General features: G+C 46.8%; 1 protein-coding gene across 2 annotated transcripts; it reads right to left on the bottom strand.

Moving 5' to 3' along the window:
- Nucleotides 1–964: 964 nt before the first annotated feature.
- On the bottom strand, nt 965–20,766 carry GSS (glutathione synthetase). 2 transcript variants are annotated; one of them, XM_054045722.1, is made up of 13 exons: nt 20,700–20,766; nt 18,407–18,552; nt 16,190–16,335; nt 14,261–14,336; nt 11,043–11,182; nt 10,713–10,829; nt 10,100–10,180; nt 8,525–8,602; nt 6,087–6,153; nt 5,214–5,408; nt 4,775–4,856; nt 3,811–4,000; nt 965–2,384 (listed from the first exon to the last, which is right to left on the bottom strand). In XM_054045722.1, the coding sequence occupies exons 2-13, from the start codon at nt 18,542–18,544 to the stop codon at nt 2,261–2,263; spliced, it is 1,434 nt and encodes a 477-aa protein (XP_053901697.1). In that variant the 5' UTR covers nt 18,545–18,552; nt 20,700–20,766; the 3' UTR covers nt 965–2,260. The 2 variants fall into 2 exon arrangements, with proteins under 2 accessions (XP_053901697.1, XP_053901698.1); XM_054045723.1 differs by having other exon boundaries at nt 20,632–20,714.
- Between the last annotated feature and the right edge of the window lie 502 nt (nt 20,767–21,268).

The following is a 21,268-nucleotide window of genomic DNA, read 5'->3' as shown; positions in this document are numbered from 1 at the left end:
AGCAAAAAGGAGGCTATGAGCAAAAGTCAGGCCCTGTCATAATGATTCCTTTGCTTCCTGGGGTATTGGATATTGTTTAACCTATGGGGGAATATCTCCCTCCAAGCTAACTAAGGACTGTGCTTTTTGTGTCCAGGGAATCTTTAGCCCACACAGTTTATATTTCAGTCCACCACATTTCCCAGCCCTCCTGCATGGTTCTTTGAATTTATCACCTTCACTGTTTGGGCTGCTAGCCCTAGAGGGTTCAATTTAACATCTTTGTATGTGCACGCTGTCCCAGCTCTGTGTAGATAGCTAGTACAGGAGACCTCCATAATATTACCCAGAAAGACCAGACTCTTGGGTGGCAAAGGCCCTCAGCCAGGTTTATTGCCCTTAAGACACAGCATTAGCACCCTGGCTCTATGGTTACACGTATGCTAACACGAGTGCCTAGTGACAAGGGCTCAGCTCAGTCAGCAGCAGGATTTTCTATTGCCCCCTCCTATAATTTCTCCTTTTATACATTGATACAAACAAGTTACATATTACACTCCTGCCATGGGTAGTTACCAACCCTACACCTTGTTCATGCTGGTTTGAATAAGACATCTCCATCTGTCATTCTAGCCTCCAATCTTTGTCCTACTTGGGGTTGGTGTGTTTCTGTACAATCTCCTAGGATTGTGTTTATTCCATAACTGTGTTGTGATGTACCTGTACTAGCCTTCTGGAATGTGTTTACATTAATACCCTGTACCTAAAACTTCTTCGGCATGCCTGTGTTTTAGCAATGCTAGCTGTGCTTTTGCCTTGTTCATTTGCCAGACAGTGAACGTGTAAGCAAGTATCTGCTTGTTGAGAGAATGACTTTCACTCATAGCTTTTTTTTGGCCGACTTTGGTTTAGGCCTCACACCAGGCCCTGTGCTCCAGGCTCTCTCTCTACTACGGAGGCTAGCAGCATTGGTGGGGGTGGGGTGGGGTGGGGTGGAAGCCCTTAACTAAATCCATCTACCCTCATTTTTGTTCTCCATCTTCCTTTCCTTTGGCCCAGAAAGCAAATGCCCTCAGAGGTAGCAATTAAATGAGAAGCAGAAAATGTAGAAGGCACATTTAACCCTCTGGGATCAGGCACTTAAGGAGCCACGGGGTAGTTGTAGTGTCTTGAACAGGGTACATATTATGACAAAGTTCCTCCTCGATCTTGGTGGGATCTGTGCTTATTGGCGGATTTTCTTGCCTCAAAGATTCACCATGTGGGTTGGGGAACAGTCCAGAGACCTTCCTCTCTGGGAGAGCCCACAGTCCAGGTCAATTGGGGGGGGGAACCCAAGCCCATCTTCTACTCCGGGTTCCAGCCCAGGGCCCTGTGGACTGCAGCTGTCCATAGTGCCTCCTGTAACAGCTGCATGACAGCTACAACTCCCTGGGCTACTTCCCCCTGGCCTCCTCCAAGCACCTTCCTTATTCTCACCACAGGACCTTCCTCCTGGTGTCTGATAACACTTGTGCTCCTCAGTCCTCCAGCAGCACACCCTCTCACTCTCAGCTCCTTGTGCCTCTTGCTCCCAGCTCCTCACACTCCCACCACAAACTGAAGTGAGCTCCTTTTTAAAACCCAGGTGCCCTGATTAGCCTGCCTTAATTGATTCTAGAAGCTTCTTAATTGGCTCCAGGTGTCCTAATTAGCCTGCCTGCCTTAAGTGGTTCTAGCAGGTTCCTGATTACTCTAGTACAGCCCCTGCTCTGGTCACTTGGTGAACAGAAAACTACTCATCCAGTGACCAGTATATTTGCCCTCTACCAGACTCCTGTACCCCACTGGTCTGGGTCTGTCACAATATGGAAATCCCAACTCCTAGTTACAAGGAGTTCTGAACAATAAGTTAGCCTCATTCCTGAGAAAGCAGCTGCATTCAGGACAATTCACGGTGTTACATTCACATCTGGCTGCCTGGAGCAGAGGTGGTGACGGGTCTGTGGATTAGCTTGTGTGAAGTTATCAATAAAGCAAAAAGATCAGATGAGAACCCAAAGATTTTGAGGGAAGAATTAAAAAGGAAAGATAAGAAGAAGGGGGAGGGAGGGAGTAGCATAAAAGTATTTGGTACAAGTGTGATTGCACATGCCCTCCTCGTGATCACTGGGCCTGGAAAGGGAATGTCCCTGTGGTCCTGATAAATGTGTCTAATCAAGACACTGAAGTAATCAAACCCTAAAGGAAATCACAGCTCTTCTGGCAGCAGTTAGGGCAACAGATGTGGGAGGTATCCTCTTCATATCACATAGGGAGTATCCAGCACAGCCACCCCAGCTGCCACCCCGCCATCTGCATGCTCAACTGCCTTGGTTCGCAAGAGGTGACCAACGTGCTTATTCACCACAATGTCCTTCCCCTGCCTGCAATGAAAGGGTAAAGTGAGCAGCTGGAAAATTTAAAGCTTTATGCAATGTCTGGCATGTCTACTGATCCTAGATCTGGAGAATTCTAGCCTGGTCCCCCCCCTCTGCTACCGCCCTGGGCAATAGGACATGTGTAAAACACTTTGGGCATAATAGTAAGGCTTCTCTTCTGGTGACAACAGATTTGTATTACTGTAGTGCCTAGGAGCTGTAGTCCTGGGCTAGGATTCCACTGGGATAGGCAATGCACAAACAAAAAGATAGACCCTGCCCCAAAAAGATTAGACGTGCACCTGTTTCAGGAGGAGTACATCTACCTAGGGAACAATGCAATAATAGCACTGTCACATCCATTATTCCTAGTCACAGCCCAAGAAAGAGCTATATTGGCAAATTAAATTCAGGAAATTCATTAGACTTTGTGCCTTCAATGCATGGCAGGGAAATGAGAGGCAACAGGCCTGCCTACCTGCCTGAGATTAGAGCAGGCTGCGAGAGAGGGGAAAGAAAAACATTGTCAAGTTAAATAGTTTTAAAACTAAGAAGTTTCCTATGGCACTAGCTCCATTTTTCAATTAAAAAGAAAAAAAAGGGTTTCTCCTGCCCCAGGTATGTTGACTATTGTTTGCGTTGGGCTTGTACAAAGGCTAGTCAATTTCTCATCAATTGCACTTTAGTTCTTCCTCACTAGCATATGCTGCAGTGTTTGGCTGTAAGTACTGCTGGGGAGAATGTTTGTCTTTAAAGCTGTATATAATGGGTTTCTATTTTGAAATCATGGCAACATTTCTAGGGGCCCTGGAGGGGTTGGTTTATCGATACACAAAAAGAAAAGGAGAGTTAAAGCATCAGCTGACGTAGTATCAAAATACATAGTACAGGGAAAACTGTACTGTAAGCAGTATTGCTCAGCCACATAGTCCCTTCAATGAAAACCTCTGGCCTGGAATGTATTTGAGGCTGCTGCACAACTCAGCACCATACAGCACACAGAGACCTGCCAATATGAATCTTTTTCTCTGTGGCCCCAGGCGTATGAAATTCCTGCAAGGCCTAAGATCCTGAAGATGACACCCTCGGAAATCAAGTTTCTGATTTTTTTTTTTTTTTTTTACACTTCAGGCAGTTTATGTTCCAGTCTGCTGGCATGAATTCTAGTTGTATTTTAAACTGGTATGGTCTGGCACTAGCTGGGAGTGCAAGTGTGCCAATGTTTGGTGTCTGTGTGACACGCACAGAAAGCTGCTGACAGAGGTGATGTTGGAAGACTTGCATTTCTGTTATGAACTCACTTCCGCCCACTTGTCTGGCCTATGCTGCTTCATTGTAATGCCTGCTGCTCAGAACTGTTTTAATTTACCAAAGCTGAGGGGATGGCTGAGACCGGGACACAGCAATATTGCAAAGAAAGCCAACTTCTCACCTGACGTAGACACCAAAGACCCCCAACTCAGAGAGACATTCTGATATTTTCAGGGGACTGTGAGCCCTGAGCAAGTAATTCATTGATGTCTGAGGTCTGATCCTATCCATTAGGATATAGGAGGCCCTCTCAGGGCTGTCTTTAATCTTCTCCAGAAGTTGCTTGAGCTCTTCCCCATAGAGATTGTTCCCTGGTAACATACAATTATACATTTCAACAAATCCCCACAGCAGAAGCCATTAGATCCAGTTGCATTAGGTGGCCCTGAAGAAACCCCAAATGGTGCAAATGTGAACACCCACCCATTAAGCAACACGGATGGATGCAATCGCCACCCCCTGGAGACTGCACTGGCTCTCCATGGAATTCTAGATTCAATTCTATGAGCCTGGTTTTCACTAGTCTAGGTCCTGGGATTCCTCAGTGATCACCCACCCCAATAACTGCAGTCAGCAGCACTAGCAATGAGGGGGTCGCACAGGGGCTGGCCCATGGCTGCAGAACAGCCTGGAGGTTTGAAAGACAGGTTAAAAAGACAAATCTCTCTACGTTCAAGGGACAGGAAAGAGAAGGAAAACCAAAGCTGACTAGTCAACATAGGATGTTGGATGCTTGTACTACCTGGGCAGGAATAGAAGGGAGAGGGCATAAGATAAAATAAACTTGCTGGGTGAGATTTTGTGCTGTGCCTCCAAGAGGTGCAACACAACTCACAGCCCACAGAGGGGGGCTAAGATGGCTTTAAGCCACTTTTGTGTCCTAATGCCACAGCTGGTAAGAGGAAAGCCAAAGTATTACATACACCAAATATGGCGTTATAAGGCACCTTGCCTGTTCCAGGTATCTTACGAGCACTGCAATGAAAATACAAAACAGATATCCTAGAGAAGTGCAAAGGCCTGATCCTCCAGACAGGCTTCTGGGCTCTGTAGCTCACAAATCACATAGCAAGGAAGCTGAATACCTCCGCCTTCCCGCTGAGGCTTTAGCACATATCGTTCTGGATCAGCAATGGCCATTGCAACCATCTTAGCACCTTCTTCACCCTAGTGGGAGACAGAAATAGCAATAACAAAATCCCAGCAATATTCCTGTCCCTGTTTCTATCTTGAACAAGCAGCCAGTTCTGTTCTGTACTCCAAAATTGAGCAGAAATACCACACTCCACACAGCAAGTTCACTGAAGAGGCCAGGGGGGGAAAAAAAAAAAAAAAAAAAAAAAAGACCTGAAGTCTTAAATTTGGCACTGTGTTTAAGAGAGGGTTTGTTAAATGCGTTTTCTACTACTCTCCTACTGTGCTGTAGTTTTTAACTGAAAGGTCACACAATCAAATCAATGCAGGTGTGAACTAAGTAGGAGACAGAAGTGTTGATTTATGCACCACACAAATGAGACTACTTACCATATCCAGGGAATAGAGGCCAGTAAAGGTTGCTCTTATCCGAGCAACCGCCTCAGCCTGGCTGGGCAGTAATCTCTCCACGACTCCTGGCTGGCTCAACTCCTGCTGAACTTTTTTGGTCCCAGCAAGTTGGGTAGCAATGTCAGGACACTTAACTGCTTTGGACCTTTCAATCAACAACCGTGCCTCCCAGTTCTAAGAGGGAGATATAGCAAGAGTCACTTGAATGAATCTAGGTTCCCTGATCCCCCACACATTCCACTTCCTATAGTTAAACATTCTCATGCAGCCCCAGCAGGGAGCACACAGAAGGCATGCAGACCCGAATCCATGGGGGTCCCTTGCTACTGCTGAAAGCAGCACTAGCAAATGAGCCGTAGGTCAGCCTGGATATCCCCCACTGGATTGGCGCAGACAGACAGCTCAGCACTGGTGGTGGTGATTAAGTTCTACGCTCTGGTGCTAGTCTGAAAGTACCTTATTGCCTAAAGCCTCTTAAACAAGGATAAAAATCCATTCCAGACCATGTACTTTTCCAACATGGTCCTAATGCAATACTCCAGGTCAGACATTACCTCTAGTCAGAGGGTTAGCCCTATACATTACTAGTGAAAGTATCCCCTTCAGCTTTGTAAAAGCACTGAACTGCTTCTATAAAACATGACAACAATGTGCAGCAGAAAATTCTTTTGAGAAGAAATCTGTTCAGACGTCCCAGATATTCTCCAAGCCAGCACTATCTGAATGCCAGGGGTGCACTGAAGAAGCTCAGATAATTAAGGGATTTAATTTACAGACTTGAGGGACGCATGACCCCGTTCAGGGTAACTGCACTTGGTGTTTGCTTTTTAAATAAAAGCAGCCAGTACCCACCTGTTTGTTATAGTTCTCTGGCATGTAACCTTCTCTGTAATACACCACCGCAACCTCTTGGCCTTCCCTAGAATAAAGACCATCATATTAATCCATCCTCCTCTCGCCCTCAGGCTGTAACAGGGATGGCTCTCCCCCCATGTCTGAAAGCTAACATCTGCAAAGAACAATACACGTATAGACAGCTCTGTGGGTAATGATTAGCTAGCGGGAGAAGCAATGGATTATGCACACATGCAAGGCTTTTCACAGAAGAGTAGCTAGAAGCCTCTGGTTATGCATCAGAATATCAACAATTTGAGAAATGGAGCATTCAGAACATACAATCAGACATGAACGCCTTCTAGAGCAACAGCTATTCAGCTTTTTAAAAAGCACCTCCTGTCCCAGTGCACAGACCCTCTCCCCTCCTATTTGTTGTTGCATAACACCCCTGTGGCAACTACAGAAATTGCTTCTATGGAGAAGTGATGGTAGGAAAGTTCTGATGCATTTTTAACTGCATTTAATACCACCGGTCGTCTGCTCTTGATCACAGTAAAAGCTAATCACACTTTGGGTGAAATCTTGGCTCTGTTGAAATTAATGGCAAGCTCCCATTGACTTCAATGGGGCCAAGATTTCATCCACTGTCTCCTTGACATCGCCTCACACCCTTGCCAGTGCTCTTCTGCTACTAGTTCCCTTGCTCAGCTCTCCGGCACATACTTCTCTGCTGGCTGCTTCCCTTCTCTAGTGAAAATTCATATATTTTAAAACCAGAAGTGACCATTATACTAACCTCCCGTATAGTTCAGGCCAAAGAACCTCACCCCGCAAACTTTGCGTCAAACCCAAACGCCACACCAACTGCCTTGTCCTCCTCTCCCTCCACTCCCCCTGGATATACTGTCTGGTTTTCTTCTCTCCAGGACAATCCCCTCCCACCAGTGGCTCTGGTTGATAGCTCTGGCTCCATCTGCTGCTCTACAGAAGTGGTCCAAGGTAGATGCATCAAGACTGTCCTCTTTGTTTCTATGGACACCCAGATTTTTCTTTGAAATGAAGAACTTGGATGCAACACCACCAGCTGGAAGAAGGAGGCAGCACTATGTGACCTGCCTGCTCTCTGCAGAGGACTAGGTAACACTCCATAGACCACCATTTGAGAACCACTGTCCTAAAATACTGGGAGTTGTTCTTCACAAATCACTGGAAGAGCAGTTTGCCCTAGCTTTGCCATTAAGTCTCAGATATGAACAACAACTTTGATATCTTGATGATGCAGGTGATCTTAGTAGATCCACTCTCCAGTTCAGCAGCTACCACAAGACCAAACTCTGGCTTCACCAACTCTGTACGTGATCAGTGAGTAACAGCTGGAGAAACTAGTTATTACCAGGAATGATTTAAAGGGATTCAGTCAGTAAGAAAGGAGGAATTCCTGGAGGAAATGTACACATTGTTTGATATGATACCTCTGATTAAAAAGTCAGGGGGAAAAACATAACCATAGAAACATCACACGTGAAACTGGAGAAAAATGAATGTAGCCACATAGCTAAACTTTGGGACAGGACATGCCCCTTTTATGGTTGGACAGAGTCACACACACTGAGGACTTGCCCAAAACAAACAATAAGCAGCACCGTATTTGGATTTTGTGAACGTCACACTATGGTTTCAACAGTCTGACCTGTGTCAGGACTCCAAGAGACTGAAGAGCAGAAATAATAATGAGACTTTCTCCAACTAAAGAATAAGTTGGAGGTTACAAAAACTGAGTACAGAAAGGAAACAGTGCTTCCTATAGTGGCACAAATAACTATGCAATAAAGTTCTCCCGGTAAATGTATGTTCCCATGAGAAATGTGTCTCACTGCCGGTCAGCAGAAGAGTCCTCTTTGGGACACCCTCTAGAACAGTGTTTCTCAACAACTGGTCCGCAGACTGGCGCCGGTCCCCAAGATTTCCCTGACACACTTTAAGAAGGCAGTAAGCCAGTTCCCGGTACCAAAAAGCTTGAGAAACACTGCTCCATAACAGCTTCGCTGTATGCATGTATTCATACACACACACACACACACACACACGAAACATGCCATCCTGCCGGGTCCTCAAGGCTGTTGTTCAGAAGAGGGAATTTATGCCTCCATGTGATATTGGACTAATTTTATATATGCAAAAAACCCAGAAACATTTCTAAAACTATTTCAGTTCCAGTGAAACCAGGAATAGCAAGCTCTGGATTTCTTATTGAAGAGGATAAAAATGTAAAACCTAATCAATCTCAAAAGAGAGGGATATGCCACTAATTTGGATTGAAAGTTGCCATTTACTGAGTGCGATGTAAAAAGAATGGCAGAGGTGGGTCTGAGACAATCTGGGGTCACATCTGTGCCTAACGCCATTTTGAGAACAGAGCAGAATGTTATGGCAGGGCCTTGGCAAGTACTTACATGTACAGTCTCCTGTCAATATCTAAAGATGCCTTTTCAAACACATCTTCAAACCGTCTCCGGATCACCCGGATATTCCTTTAAGAGAGGAGTGAGAGTCATCGAACTTGGCAAAGAGACAGATATCTGCAAGTGAAATCTCAAGTGGAATTTACATCCCCAATGGCTTTAGAGCCCTAGAGGAAAAGGGTAAGGCTTGCTGGCTTCTCTCTCCTTCTTTCCAAGGTAATTTAACTCTAACAGATTTTCCTCAGCACCTAGAGGTCTTAAATACTGGTGAGGAAGCAAGGTAATGAAATAAAAAAAGGTTTATGTGGCTGGCCCATAATCACATGTCCCCTTTCCATCAACCAGATTGCCCTCATCACTCCTGCCCATCTTATTAATATACATAGCACAAAATAGATCAAAAAGCAGAAAAACATCCCTAGGTTTTCATACCAATGTAATTGGGCTAGGATCCTTTGAGAAGTCACTATAAGGATAGAGAATTGTGATGGTCTTAGGCATAATTTAGATTTGAAGGGGGGGGGGGTTTGAGGGTATAAGGGGAAGGGAGGCAGTGTACAACCAAGCCTATTATGAACAGAAATATTCCCCTGCACTGTTGTGACCCCCAAATACAACAGCATTACTCTAATACAGGAGGACCAATAGAAAGTGGCAGGTTTACTCTTTGCTCATAGTCTAAGACAGGAGTGGGCAAACCTTTTGGCCCGAGGGCCACATCTGGGTGGGGAAATTGCATGCAGGGCTGTGAATGCAGGGCTGGGGCAGGGGGTTGGGTTGTGGGAGGGGGTGCAGTGTGCAGGAAGGGGCTCAAGGTAAGGGGTTGGTGCAGAGGAGGGGTGCGGGGTGTATGAGGGGGCTCAGGGCAGGGGGTTGGAGTGCAAGTGCAGCAAGGGGTTGGGGTACGGGGTGCAGGAGAGGTTCAGGGTGCAGGTTCCAGCCCGTCACCGCTTTACATGGAGTGGCTCTGGGGTGGCAGCGGCGTGCACCGAGGCCAGAGCAGGCTACCTGCCTGCCTGCCCTGGCCCCACGCCGCTCTGAGAAGCGGCCGGCACCACGTCCCTGTGGCCCCTGGGGGACGGAGGGGCAGGGGGCTCCATGCATTGCCCTCACCTGTGGGTACCTCCCCCAAAGCTCCCATTGGCCGCGGTTCCCCGTTCCCAGCAAATGGGAGCTTTGGGGGAGGTACCCACAGGCAAGGGCAGTGCGTGGAGCCCTCTGCCCCCCCTTCCCCAGGGGGCACCGGGACATGGTGCCGGCTGCTACAGGAACGGCATGGAGCCCACGGTGCCTCGGGGGTGGAAATCCCACAGGCCGGATCCAAAGACCACCACCAGTCTAAGAGCATGTCTACTGCCCAAACTGAAATGCCAAGTAACCCTAACACAAGTGGTTAAAAGCACATTGGATTTTTAAATGCTCAGTTTTAATAATCTTAGATAATACTAGGAGGACATGAAAGTTTTTTGTTGTTATTTTATTTTTTTTAAAAATGAGTTATGTGATCGGGGTCCCTGTAAAATGGGATTAAACAAATTATTTCATCCTAAAACGTTAAACAGTTACCTGGTCCACAGCTCATTTTCTATGCAGCGTTGGTCAAAAATATTCCTTTGGGGGTCTGCAACCAGGACCACCACCACAGCCCTGAAACATACACCCCAAGAACTGCATTACAGCCTGAAACACACCCCACACAGAACTATGGACCTCTAGCTAAAGATTTCATCTTTTAAATTCACTTTGGTGGTGTGTGTTGCTTGCAAGGCTTTCCAACTGATGTTCTTTGCTAGTTCCTAGTCCATTTCTAAAGGGCAGTGCCAGGTGCCGTGTTCTTACTAGAAAGCAGCTCTGGGCAGGAGCACAAGGGGAAGAAATAGGAGGATTCAAGAATGGCTACAAACAGTCTTCTACCAGGACAAGTCTTCCACGCCTTTTAGGGAGCACCTGTGGGCAGCTGGATACTCTCTAATTTTAAAGAAAACAGTGTATGGCCAACCCAGTAACTTTGTGCTCTGAAGAACAGAGATCCTCCTTCCCTGGGATGGTAGGGGAATGAGAGCACTACAGAGTTAAAAGAAGTGTTGTATGCATTAAATAGACCCCTTATAAAAGGTGCCGTTCGAGAAATAAACATGTACTCATCCTGACATCTTCCCACAGGCTACTCCTCCCTTACCTGGCTGAGCCATAGAGTTCCCAAGCTTTCGCAATGCCCAAGGCAATCCCTTTGCATGGATTATTGTCCAGTAACTTCAAAGCTTCCTTGGACTTCCCCAAAACATTCAGTATGTGCCTGTGACATAAGAGAAATAACAAAATCAGATGATAATCCCAGCTGACCTAGGATTTGTAAAACAAAAGTTCAGAGAGTTTGTGGATATTAAGAGGTTACAACAGGATGTATACAGTATAAGACACACAGAGCATGCAGACTGATGGTTTGCTGAAACCTCCTCACTGGCTAAGCAATGAAGTATCTTGGTCTGTTTCAAAGGGGTTCCCTTACCGATGCACAGCGGTGGTTCTCGAAGTAAGGCCTCCGAAGCTGGCAGCAATGGTGTTTATTTCGATTTGCTTCAGTGCCGGAGTGCCACCTGTGCCATGGTCAATCATATAATCGGAGCGATTTATTCCTAAGAATACTGACTGAACGAGAGGGAAAATAAAATGCAAAATATAGCACACTGCCATTCCTCCACACTTCTGACCAGCATAGTGAGGCCCTTCACTTACCACAGGCCACTTTGACAAATTCACTTAAAAAAACCCTCCTTTTTTTAGGGCTGGAACCAGCAATCTTCACTCTGATAAAATAACCACTGGTGTCAAGTAGAATTTTGGCAGAGACAAGACTGTAGGTTGGGTCCTTAACTTATTTCCTGCATTTATTTGGACAGACATCATCTGAAGCCCTTATCGTTTCCCTCTTTAATATACATCTTATGGCAAGAAAAGGTAACCGATATAACTGTGGTACAAAAACAACAAGGAGTCCGGTGGCACCTTAAAGACTAACAGATTTATTTGGGCATAAGCTTTCATGGGTAAAAAACCCAGTTTTTCAGATGCATGGAGTGAAAATTACAGATGCAGGCATTATTATACTGACACATGAAGAGAAGGGAGTTACTTCACCAGTGGAGAACCAGTGTTGACAGGGCCAATTTAATCAGGGTGGATGTAGTCCACTCCCAATAATAGATGATGAGGTGTCAAATCCAGGAGAGGGAAAGTTGCTTTTGTAGTGAGCCAGCCACTCCCAGTCCCTATTCAAGCCCAAATTAATGGTGTTAAATTTGCAAATGAATTTTAGTTCTGCAGTTTCTCTTTGAAGTCTGTTTCTGAAGTTTTTTTGTTCAAGTATTGCTACTTTTAAATCTGTTATAGAATGTCCAGGAAGACTGAAATGTTCTCCTACTGGCTTTTGTATGTTACCATTCCTGATGTCCGATTTGTGTCCATTTATTCTTTTACGTAGAGACTGTTTGGTTTGGCCAATCTACATGGCAGAGGGGCATTGCTGGCACATGATGGCATATATCACATTAGTAGATGTGCAGGTAAATGAGTCCCTGATGGTGTGGCTGATGTGGTTGGGTCCTCGGATGGTGTCACTAGAGTAGATACGGGGACAGAGTAGGCAACACAGTTTGTTACAGGGATTGGTTTCTGTGGCGTGGTGTGGTGTGTAGTTACTGATGAGTATTTGCTTCAGGGGGCTGTCCGTAAGCAAGGACTGGCCTGCCTCCCAAGGTACCCGTCTCGCTCAGTCAATCTGTTTAGTCATTTCCCCAGGTGGGTATTGTAGTTTTAAGAATGCTTGATAAAGATCTTGTAGGTGTTTGTCTCGGTCTGTAAATTCGGTTGTATCTTAGGGCTTGGCTGTAGACAATGGATCATGTGATGTGTCCTGAATGGAAGCATGTAGGGAAGTATAGCGGTCAGTAGGTTTTCGGTATAGGGTGGTGTTTATGTGACCATCACTTATTTCCACTGTAGTGCCCAGGAAGTGGATCTCTTGTGTGGACTGGTCTAGGCTGAGGTTGATGGTGGGGTGGAAATTGTTGAAATCTAGGTGGAATTCTTCAGGGGCCTCCTTCCCATGGGTCCATATGATGAAGATGTCATCAATGTAGCGCAAGTAGAGGAGGGGCACTAGGGGACGAGAGCTGAGGAAGCATTGTTCTAAGTCAGCCATAAATATGTTGGCATACTGTGGGGCCACGCGAGTACCCATAGCAGTGCCACTAACTTGAAGGTATAAGTTGTCCCCAAATCTGAAATGGTTGTGCGTGAGGACAAAGTCACAAAGCTCAGCCACCAGGTGTGCTGTGGCCTCATCAGGGATACTATTCTTGACAGCTTGTAGTCCATCCTCATGTGAAATATTGGAGTAAAGAGCTTCTACATCCATGGTGGCCAGGATGGTGTTTTCAGGAAGATCACCAATGCATTGTAGTTTCCTCAGGAAGTCGGTGGTGTCTCGAAGATAGCTAGGAGTGCTGGTAACATAGAGTCTGAGGAGAGAGTCCAAATAGCCAGATAATCCTGCTATAAGAGTGCCAGTGCCTGAGATGATGGGGCATCCAGGGTTTCCAGGTTTATGGATCTTGGGTAGCAGATAGAATACCCCTGGTCGGGGGTGTGTGGGGTGTGTGTGTCCGTGTAGATTTGTTCCTGTGCTATTGCAGGGAGTTTCTTGAGCAGACGGTGTAGTTTCTTTTGGTAGTCCTCAGTGGGATCGGAGGATAGTGGCCTGTAGAATGTGGTGTTGAAGAGTTACCTGGCAGCCTGCTGTTCATAATCCGACTACAGCACCTCCTTTGTCAGTCCCTTTGATTATAATGAACAGGTTGGATTATGAACTGAAGGCTGCCAGGCAATTCTCAACACAACATTCTACCCAGAAGTCACCTACTACAGGACAGACCCAACGAAGATCCAAAGCCCACCCCTGGTTGGATCCAAAGGGACTGGGAGTGGCTGGCTCACTACAAAAGCAACTTTCCCTCTCCTGGAATTGACACCTCCTCATCAGTTATTGTGAGTGGACTACATCCACCCTGATTGAATTGGCCCCGTCAACACTGGTTCTCCACTTGTGAGGTAACTCCCTTCTCTTCATGGGTCAGTATAATAATGCCTGCATCTGTAATTTTCACTCCATGCATCTGAAGAAGTGGGTTTTTTACCCACAAAAGCTTATGCCCAACTAAATCTGTTAATCTTTCAGGTGCCACCGGACTCCTTGTTGTTTTTGTGGATACAGACTAACACGGCTACCCCCGATATATGGTACAAAAGAAACTTAACAGCACAGGAAAGCCCTTAAGTGCTACTTCTGACACAGCTACACTGAACTGGAACGCACCAAATTACTTTTAGAGACTTTCAGAAGACAGCATTATAAGTGTGTATAATCATGGTCCACTTTCACACAAGGTTAGATGTTTCCAGCAATACCCACCAAGAATACTAGAGGCATGATTGTTGAATGGTCTCATAAAATGGGACAAGTTACTCTTATGGTGTGTTACTGGCCAAGATACCATAATCTAGAGAGTAACCCTACACATCCTCCTCCTGACTGAACAATTCAAAACCAACCGGTGGGAGAGATTTTTCAAATGACCAAAAAACCCCAAACTTCCATTATGAAAGAAAGGAGGGTGGCAGCTAATGGGGGGGAGAGGGGTAAGGGGGAAAAGACTTCCTGTGGAATACCTGAGCCAACCCTTCTTTCAGAACTTGCTTGTAGATTTTAAAGAGATGAGCTGTGAAGTCATCCACTTTGATGGTGCTAGAGAAAAAGAAAGAGTATACCAATCAATTTACCTGGTTATAAGGGAGATATATAAATAAAGCCCTTATCTGAGGTAATCTAGTATCTATTACACGGTGGAAGCTACAGGATATACTCCCCAGCACAATGCACAGGGCTGTGGTCAGACCATGCTCTTGAGCATTAGTAAGAGCTGCACAAGCTAAAGCCTCACCTAGGGCATTTACAATGTACCCTTGTGCATATGGCAAGAGTTTCAAGTAGTCAGATAACCCTTCTCCACACACACACAGCAGTAGGGACCCTAGTAAAAAGCTTCTCTGTGAAGAAGGTTCAGAGATTCATACAGTTAAAGGTCAGAAGGGACCATCGTGATCATCTAGTCGAATCTCCTGCACATCAGAGGCCACAGAACCTCACGCACCGACTCCGGTAACAGACCCCTAACCTCTGGCTGAGTTACTGAAGTCCTCAGATCATGGTTTAAAGACTTCTAGTTACAGAGAATCCACCATTTACACTACTTTAAACCTGCAAGTGACCCAGGCCCCATGCTGCAGAGGCTCTCCCTCTGCAACTGCCGGTGTGAATCTCTGTGAAGGAAGAGAGAGAAGACAAACAGAAGATAGAGAAAAGAAGCAAAGATAAAGACCAAAAGACTCCCCACTCCCATTGGGGTCTGGTATAATAATTCACAGCGCAAATTATGGGGGCCCATCACCAAATTCACCTTTTAGTAGTTTACTGGCTGGCCATGCTGCACATCACTGTACTCACTGCTGTATAACCCTTCTAGAAAGGGCCCTAGCACAAACTACATGTATGTTCTACTCCAAACAACAGGATTATTTACTAGCAATAAGTTGTTTACATAACACACTACCCCCAGTTCCCTTGGCCAAGAGCCACAGGAATCCTGTGCCTGGCCACGTAGCCACAGGTATCAGCGACTAGGTTGGTGTGTGTACGTCTTCTCCGGCAAACGTCCATTTAGACAGCCCTGCAGGTTAGATGGCTCAACCTTTAGTCCCTTTCCTCCCCCCACAAGGGTCATAACAGATTAGTCATGTCATCATAGTACAACACCTCTTTGAACATACAAGGTGCACCCTCAGCTCCCCCGCAGGATTACTGGACAGGCAGGGATAGCGACAGATGGAGCTGAAAGTCTAACAGAATTCTGGTCCAAAATTTGGGGCAAGATCCAAATATCTTGTCTTTGTGGAATATTTTATTAAGTGGGCTGGAAATCAGAACCTGCAGCTCTCAGACCCTCCTGGCCATGCCAATGGCTGCCAGAAACAAAACCTTCAGCGAATAGTGGTACAGACAATGAGATCCCAGGGCTCACTGAGATCCCAGTGGTTAACACTGAATTTAAGTCCCAAGCAGACTCCCAGATGGGAGGATAAAGTCTGTAAGATCATCTGAAGTGGGGAACATAGTGAGGCAAGAGAAGCCCTTTCCATACCCCATTTTCCCATATAGATCTGTCATTTTTTGCAGGACCCAAAGAGACTCCAAAACCTTAATGAAAACAGCTAAAAAATACTAATTTTAAATAAGAATGTAGAGTCTAATGCACCTAACTACTTATGGATTACTGGGAACCATTTTATGAAAACTAATGTGGTGGGGAAAAGGAGAGATTAGTTCTGTAATCAGTCTGGCAGACAGAGATAGTAATCTGTAGCAGAAGTTGTGTATTTATACCCTCTGTCTGTAACCTGAAGAACATCCATAAACTATCAGGAGAGATGACTTAGGGCATCAACTCAAGAAGTAAAAGCAAAAATGGACTAAGAGTAAGAGCGATAGAAGCTTTACATTTAAAATATTTGTTTAGTTAACACATACAGTACAATAAATACCTAGCAAGAGTGCGTTCCAGGAATTCCGCGTTCTGGCTAATAGTATCCACAAGTAGGTTAAAATCTTGTTGAACAGCATAGGCTTGTTCAAAGATGGTGCTTGGTACTACAGATGGAAGCAATGTAAAGGGAGCATAATTCACCACCTGCAGATAAGGGTCCAACAATGGAAAAGTCAGCCATTTCCCTCACACTTCCTTTCCCTAACAGACTGGGCTGAAGCCCTCTGAAAGTGTGGCCCAGCCAGTCCCAATTTAAATTAAGTTAGTCCCAATTTAAAACTGACATATTCTAGACCAGATCCTTACTTCATTTGTCCTTGAACAGACTTTCCCTCAGTACGCCACAGGCTGCATGGCCGAAACTTCGGCATGTCTAGTTTTGAGTGTTTCACTTTACAAAACTTAATATAATGGAATTTGGGTTGGGAGACCTCAGTAGCAACTCCATAGTTACAATTGTGTTGAACTTTTCATTTAAAAGAGTATAATCTTTGTTTTCACTTTAATGATAGAATGTAGTCTCCAGATTCACCACAAGCACTGTTTAGAGAACGAATTTTATAGTATATCCAGTTCTGAAATTTATCCCTGAGGGTATCATTATTTTTGACTCATGTTAGCTACTCAACTCGTCATTGCAAATTCCAAACTCCATACACCTCTTCACTAGGACCACATCTCAGGCATACGCCACTTTGAAAACAGCAATTTTATACAGGACAAAAGTTATTCTCCTTGTTTGTCATAACTTTTTGTGCACGCCAAGAGAAGCCAAGGCCTTTCTCGGAAGACAATGTGTATGTCTGCTCTGCAACACTGCCTTCCCACTCCTCAGCATCAAATCCTAGAATTCCCTAGGCCAGGGGTGGGCAAGTTACAGCCCACGGGCCGGATCTGGCCCTCAAGCTCCCGCTGGGGAGCAGGGTCTGAGGCTTGCCCTGCTCCAGCCAAGGAACAGGGTGAGGGGCTGCTCCACGTGGCTCCCAGAAGCAACAGCATGGCCCCCTTCTGGCTCCTATGTGTAGGGGCAGCCATGGGGCTCTACTCCACACGCTGCCCCTGCCGCTCCCATTGGCCAGGAACCACAGCCAAAGGGAGCTGCAGGGAGGTGCCTGAGGACAGGGCAGCATGCAGCAGAGCCACCCAGCCGGACCTCCGCATAGGAGGCGGAGGGTGGACATGTTGCTGCTTCCGGAAGCCACTTGAGGTAAGCGCCGCACGGAGCCTGCATGCCAAACCCCAACCCCAATTTTGTGAGCATTCATGGCTTGCCATACAATTTCTATACCCTCGTTCCAAAAAGTTTGCCTACCTCTGCCCTAGGCGGATGCTGATCTTAGAGAGACTGATTGGACAGCAGAGCCAGCATCAGAACACAAAGATACATGGCAGAGACATACTCCATAGTATCACTGTCAGTCATCTCTTCAGTCTTCCTGCAGCCTGCCCATGGAGATGCCAGACAACAAGCCAGCTTTTAGCCAATACACAGTCCCTCTCTCTCTCTCACATGCTGCTGGTGGACCTGATTAGGTCCACCAGCAGCATCCTGGTCCAATAGACCTTGCTTATAACACAAGAGTTCCCCTCTGGCAAGTTATAGGAGGTTCACCAAAGGGAGAAGTTTCCTCCCAAGCAGAGCTGGTATCCCTGCGAAGTCCAGGCCATTTCAGGTGACATCATCCTCTTCTCCTTGTTCAGTTATGGTGGTAGCTAAAGGTTCCTCAAAAGCAGAACCTCCCACTGACAAACTTCCTGAGATTCACCAGAGATGAGCTCTGCTCAGTTATTGGGAGCACGTCCATCACACCAGGACTGCCCCTGGGGAGAGTGAACACACAGCACTGACATCCAGTGCTCAGACACCACATCCAAACCTCATGTTCTCTCATGGACAAATAAAACAGATTTTCATAATGCAGGTAGATCTCCCAGTAGAATATCTTAGTCTGACCACAGTTGGTATTATGGAGTATGGTGGAAGTTTACTCTGCTATTGTCTCAACTCTGCTTAGTCTCCTGTGGAGCTGTGCAGTTATTGCAAAATACTGCATATTTCATGATGACTCAACAAACAAGCCACATCACCTGCAACCATCTCCCTTCCCAAGACCTTGTCCTACGGGGCAGAAATCTTGCTGAGTCATTTGATCCTTTTCCAAGAATGCATTATCTCTATGTGAGAACATGGAGTAGTTAAATAAGCTGAGCTTACATCGGATGAATTGGATTCCTCTTTGGTCCTCATCAGAACTCCTTCAAGCAATGCTGCATCCACAGCGATTGCAGCTACCTCCGGAATGAGCTGCTCATTGTGCAAAACATCTTCCCATACGGCCAGGTGGGCAGTCATTTCAAATGCTAAAGACAGAAAAGAAGTCACTCACAAGACAGGGGGAGGAACCAGAATCCAATGCTCTTTACCTGTACATGGCCTAATCTTTCTTGCTTAGTAGGTGATGGTGGTGGGGTGCAAAGGTGGTTGTTTTGTTTTAAATTAGACCAGATGGAAGTGCAGTTTTCTTCTAGCTTTAGCAAGTTCCCTTCTGTACTGAATTCAGATCTGGATATCAGAGGTGATATACACAGGGTTGCTGAACAGGCTCTTAGCATGATATGGGCCTTAGTCAGCATTCTTTACTCAGGCAATACTCACACTAACTTCCCTGGGAGATTTGCCAAAGTGCCAAACAGATCTTCAGACCACGCACTGTAACTATATTCCTGGGGCTTTTGACCCAACTAATTGCTCTAATATCACCTATTAAACATAATAGATGCATATTTAGAGGGAAAGGTATTGCCAGATATAGAAAAACTGTTTTTGTGGGGAGAAGTAGTAAAGCAGATACTCATGTTTTCATGACCCTTAGAAAACAGATGCAGCAGAGAGGTCAAGGACTGACCCAACTCTCCTATCTGCACTATTGATTGGTACCATGTTTGTGACCATCCAAAACATGGTTAGGATAAAGTTCTTAGCCACGTGGCTATACTCTTTTTACCCTGCTTGTGAACAGGGCTGTAACACAAGTATCAGGCTCTCACCAATTTGTAATTTCTATCATGACTGCCAAGCTGCATCAGTGTAGCTTGCTCTCAGCAGCCAGAACAGTCTGGGAGAGATACGAAAATGCACCAAGAACCACATTTTTGCACCACAGCAGTATGGTTAAGCAAGGAAATATCATGCAGTGTTAATGCACTGAAATTTGTTAGTGCTGGAACTATGTCAAATGAGCATGTCACCACTTCTAATTACGCTTCATACGGTCCTACATGGTGCACAGAAGTTGTCCCTCCAGGGCAGGGTTGGGGCCTACTGATGAGGCAGCAGCATAGCATGTATGTAGGAAACTTGCATCATCATCGCTCAGGTTGTACTATCTCTGCACGTAAACAGACTCCCCATGGCACAGGTCATGACTTCTTTATGTGCCTTACAAAGCATTGCTCACATTTATTACAGCACTCTATACACGTAACAGAAGTGTCAGTGGAGCCTTTCAAGGCACAATGTCACCGGGAGAAGTGCCATGTTAGGGCTTGTCTACACTGGCACTTTACAGCAATGCAACTTTCTCACTCAGGTGTGAAAAAACACCCCGCTGAGCGCAGCAAGTTTCAGCGCTGTAAAGCACCAGTGTAGACAGTGCAGCAGGATGGGGCGCGCTGGTAGCAATGCCTCTCATGGAGATGGGTTTTTTTTTGTTTTTTTAAGAGCACTGGGAGAGAGCTCTCCCATGACTACACAAGCCACAGTGCTTTAAACGTTGCCAGTGTAGACTAGCCCTTAGAAAAAGGACTGCACAAGGCTACAATAGCTATATAGACACCTGCTTTAGAAAGGAGTCAGTCATTTAACTGGGCAATTTGAAACAGCCATCATATTTAAGGTGTGTGCTTCTCAGCAAGGCACACAAAGCCCAATGAAGTGCTTCTCCTTGGCCAAAGGATACCACACCCTGGGACGTGTGCCATTTTGTTTATAAAGTAGTTGATAAACAATAAGCCATTTCAAATATACCAGTTAAGTACATGACCTATTAATCCAAATAAGCCAGTCCTGCTGGAACAAAGGAAAAGCCCCCCCGGGCAGCTGCATGGATAGCAGGCCAGTCCTTCGTACAGCGGAGCCCACCTCACCCACAAAGCTCAGAGCCAGCGCCAGCCTTCCTCAGCTCTCCCGCCCTAAGCGGGTCACAGCCCGCCCGGCCTCCGGGCCCGCACAGCCACGCCTGACGCTGAGCGGGGCCCGGGGGAGCTCCACGGCCAAGGGACCGTGTGACCCGCTTTCGCTCCTGCCGGCCCCCGGGGCGTGCTGGGGCCACCTGCCCGGCCCGCGGCACGGCAGGGCCCGAGGAGCGAACGGACCCGGGGGTGGGGGGGGGGCAGAGTGCGGGACACCCCCGCAGGGCAGGTCCAGCTCAGGAACCTCACCTGAGGCGGGCTCTCGTGAGCGGGGGAAGGAGGACTGGCCTCCCACGGGAAGCGACAAGCCCCAGTACCTGACTCGCGGCACCTGCCGGCTGCGCGTGCGAAGGGAAACGCGCTCTTCCTCTGCTCAACCTTTGATTGGACACGCCTCTCTCAGCGCCCAGAGCCGCACCGAGCGCGCGCCCTCTCCCGTGATTGGCAGGAGAGTGGGCCTATCACCGTGAAGTAACGAGGGACGCGAGGGCGCCAGTCAGGGCTGGACTCTGGAGCAACTACAGAAGGAATACATCGGAAACGGGATGCCCCGTCGCCCGCCCCTGCGTACCCAATCGCTTACTGCGCCTGCGCCGGGCTGCCAGGCAGGCCCTCGCGTCGCGTGGCGCCCGACAGGTTGGCTGAGCCAGCCCCTCAGGGTGCTCAGGCCCTGGCAATGCACATCGTTAAACACCCCGCTCGGTGCCTGCCGAGGCAGCGTCACCCACCAATGCCCGGCCCTATGCGAGTTGCTGGAGGGCACCTGGGGAGCTTGGGAGCAGAGCCGCCCCTCGCTCTCCAGCCCACGCTGGCCGGCAACCAGTGCTTCAACTGCGACCTCTCTCAAATGCAGCCCCCTGCCAGCCCATTTTTGTCAGGTGCTTTG

This window comes from Malaclemys terrapin, chromosome 12 (genome assembly GCF_027887155.1).
Source record: "Malaclemys terrapin pileata isolate rMalTer1 chromosome 12, rMalTer1.hap1, whole genome shotgun sequence".
Classification (NCBI taxonomy): domain Eukaryota; kingdom Metazoa; phylum Chordata; order Testudines; family Emydidae; genus Malaclemys; species Malaclemys terrapin.
This window is presented reverse-complemented; position numbering and strand designations above follow the sequence as displayed.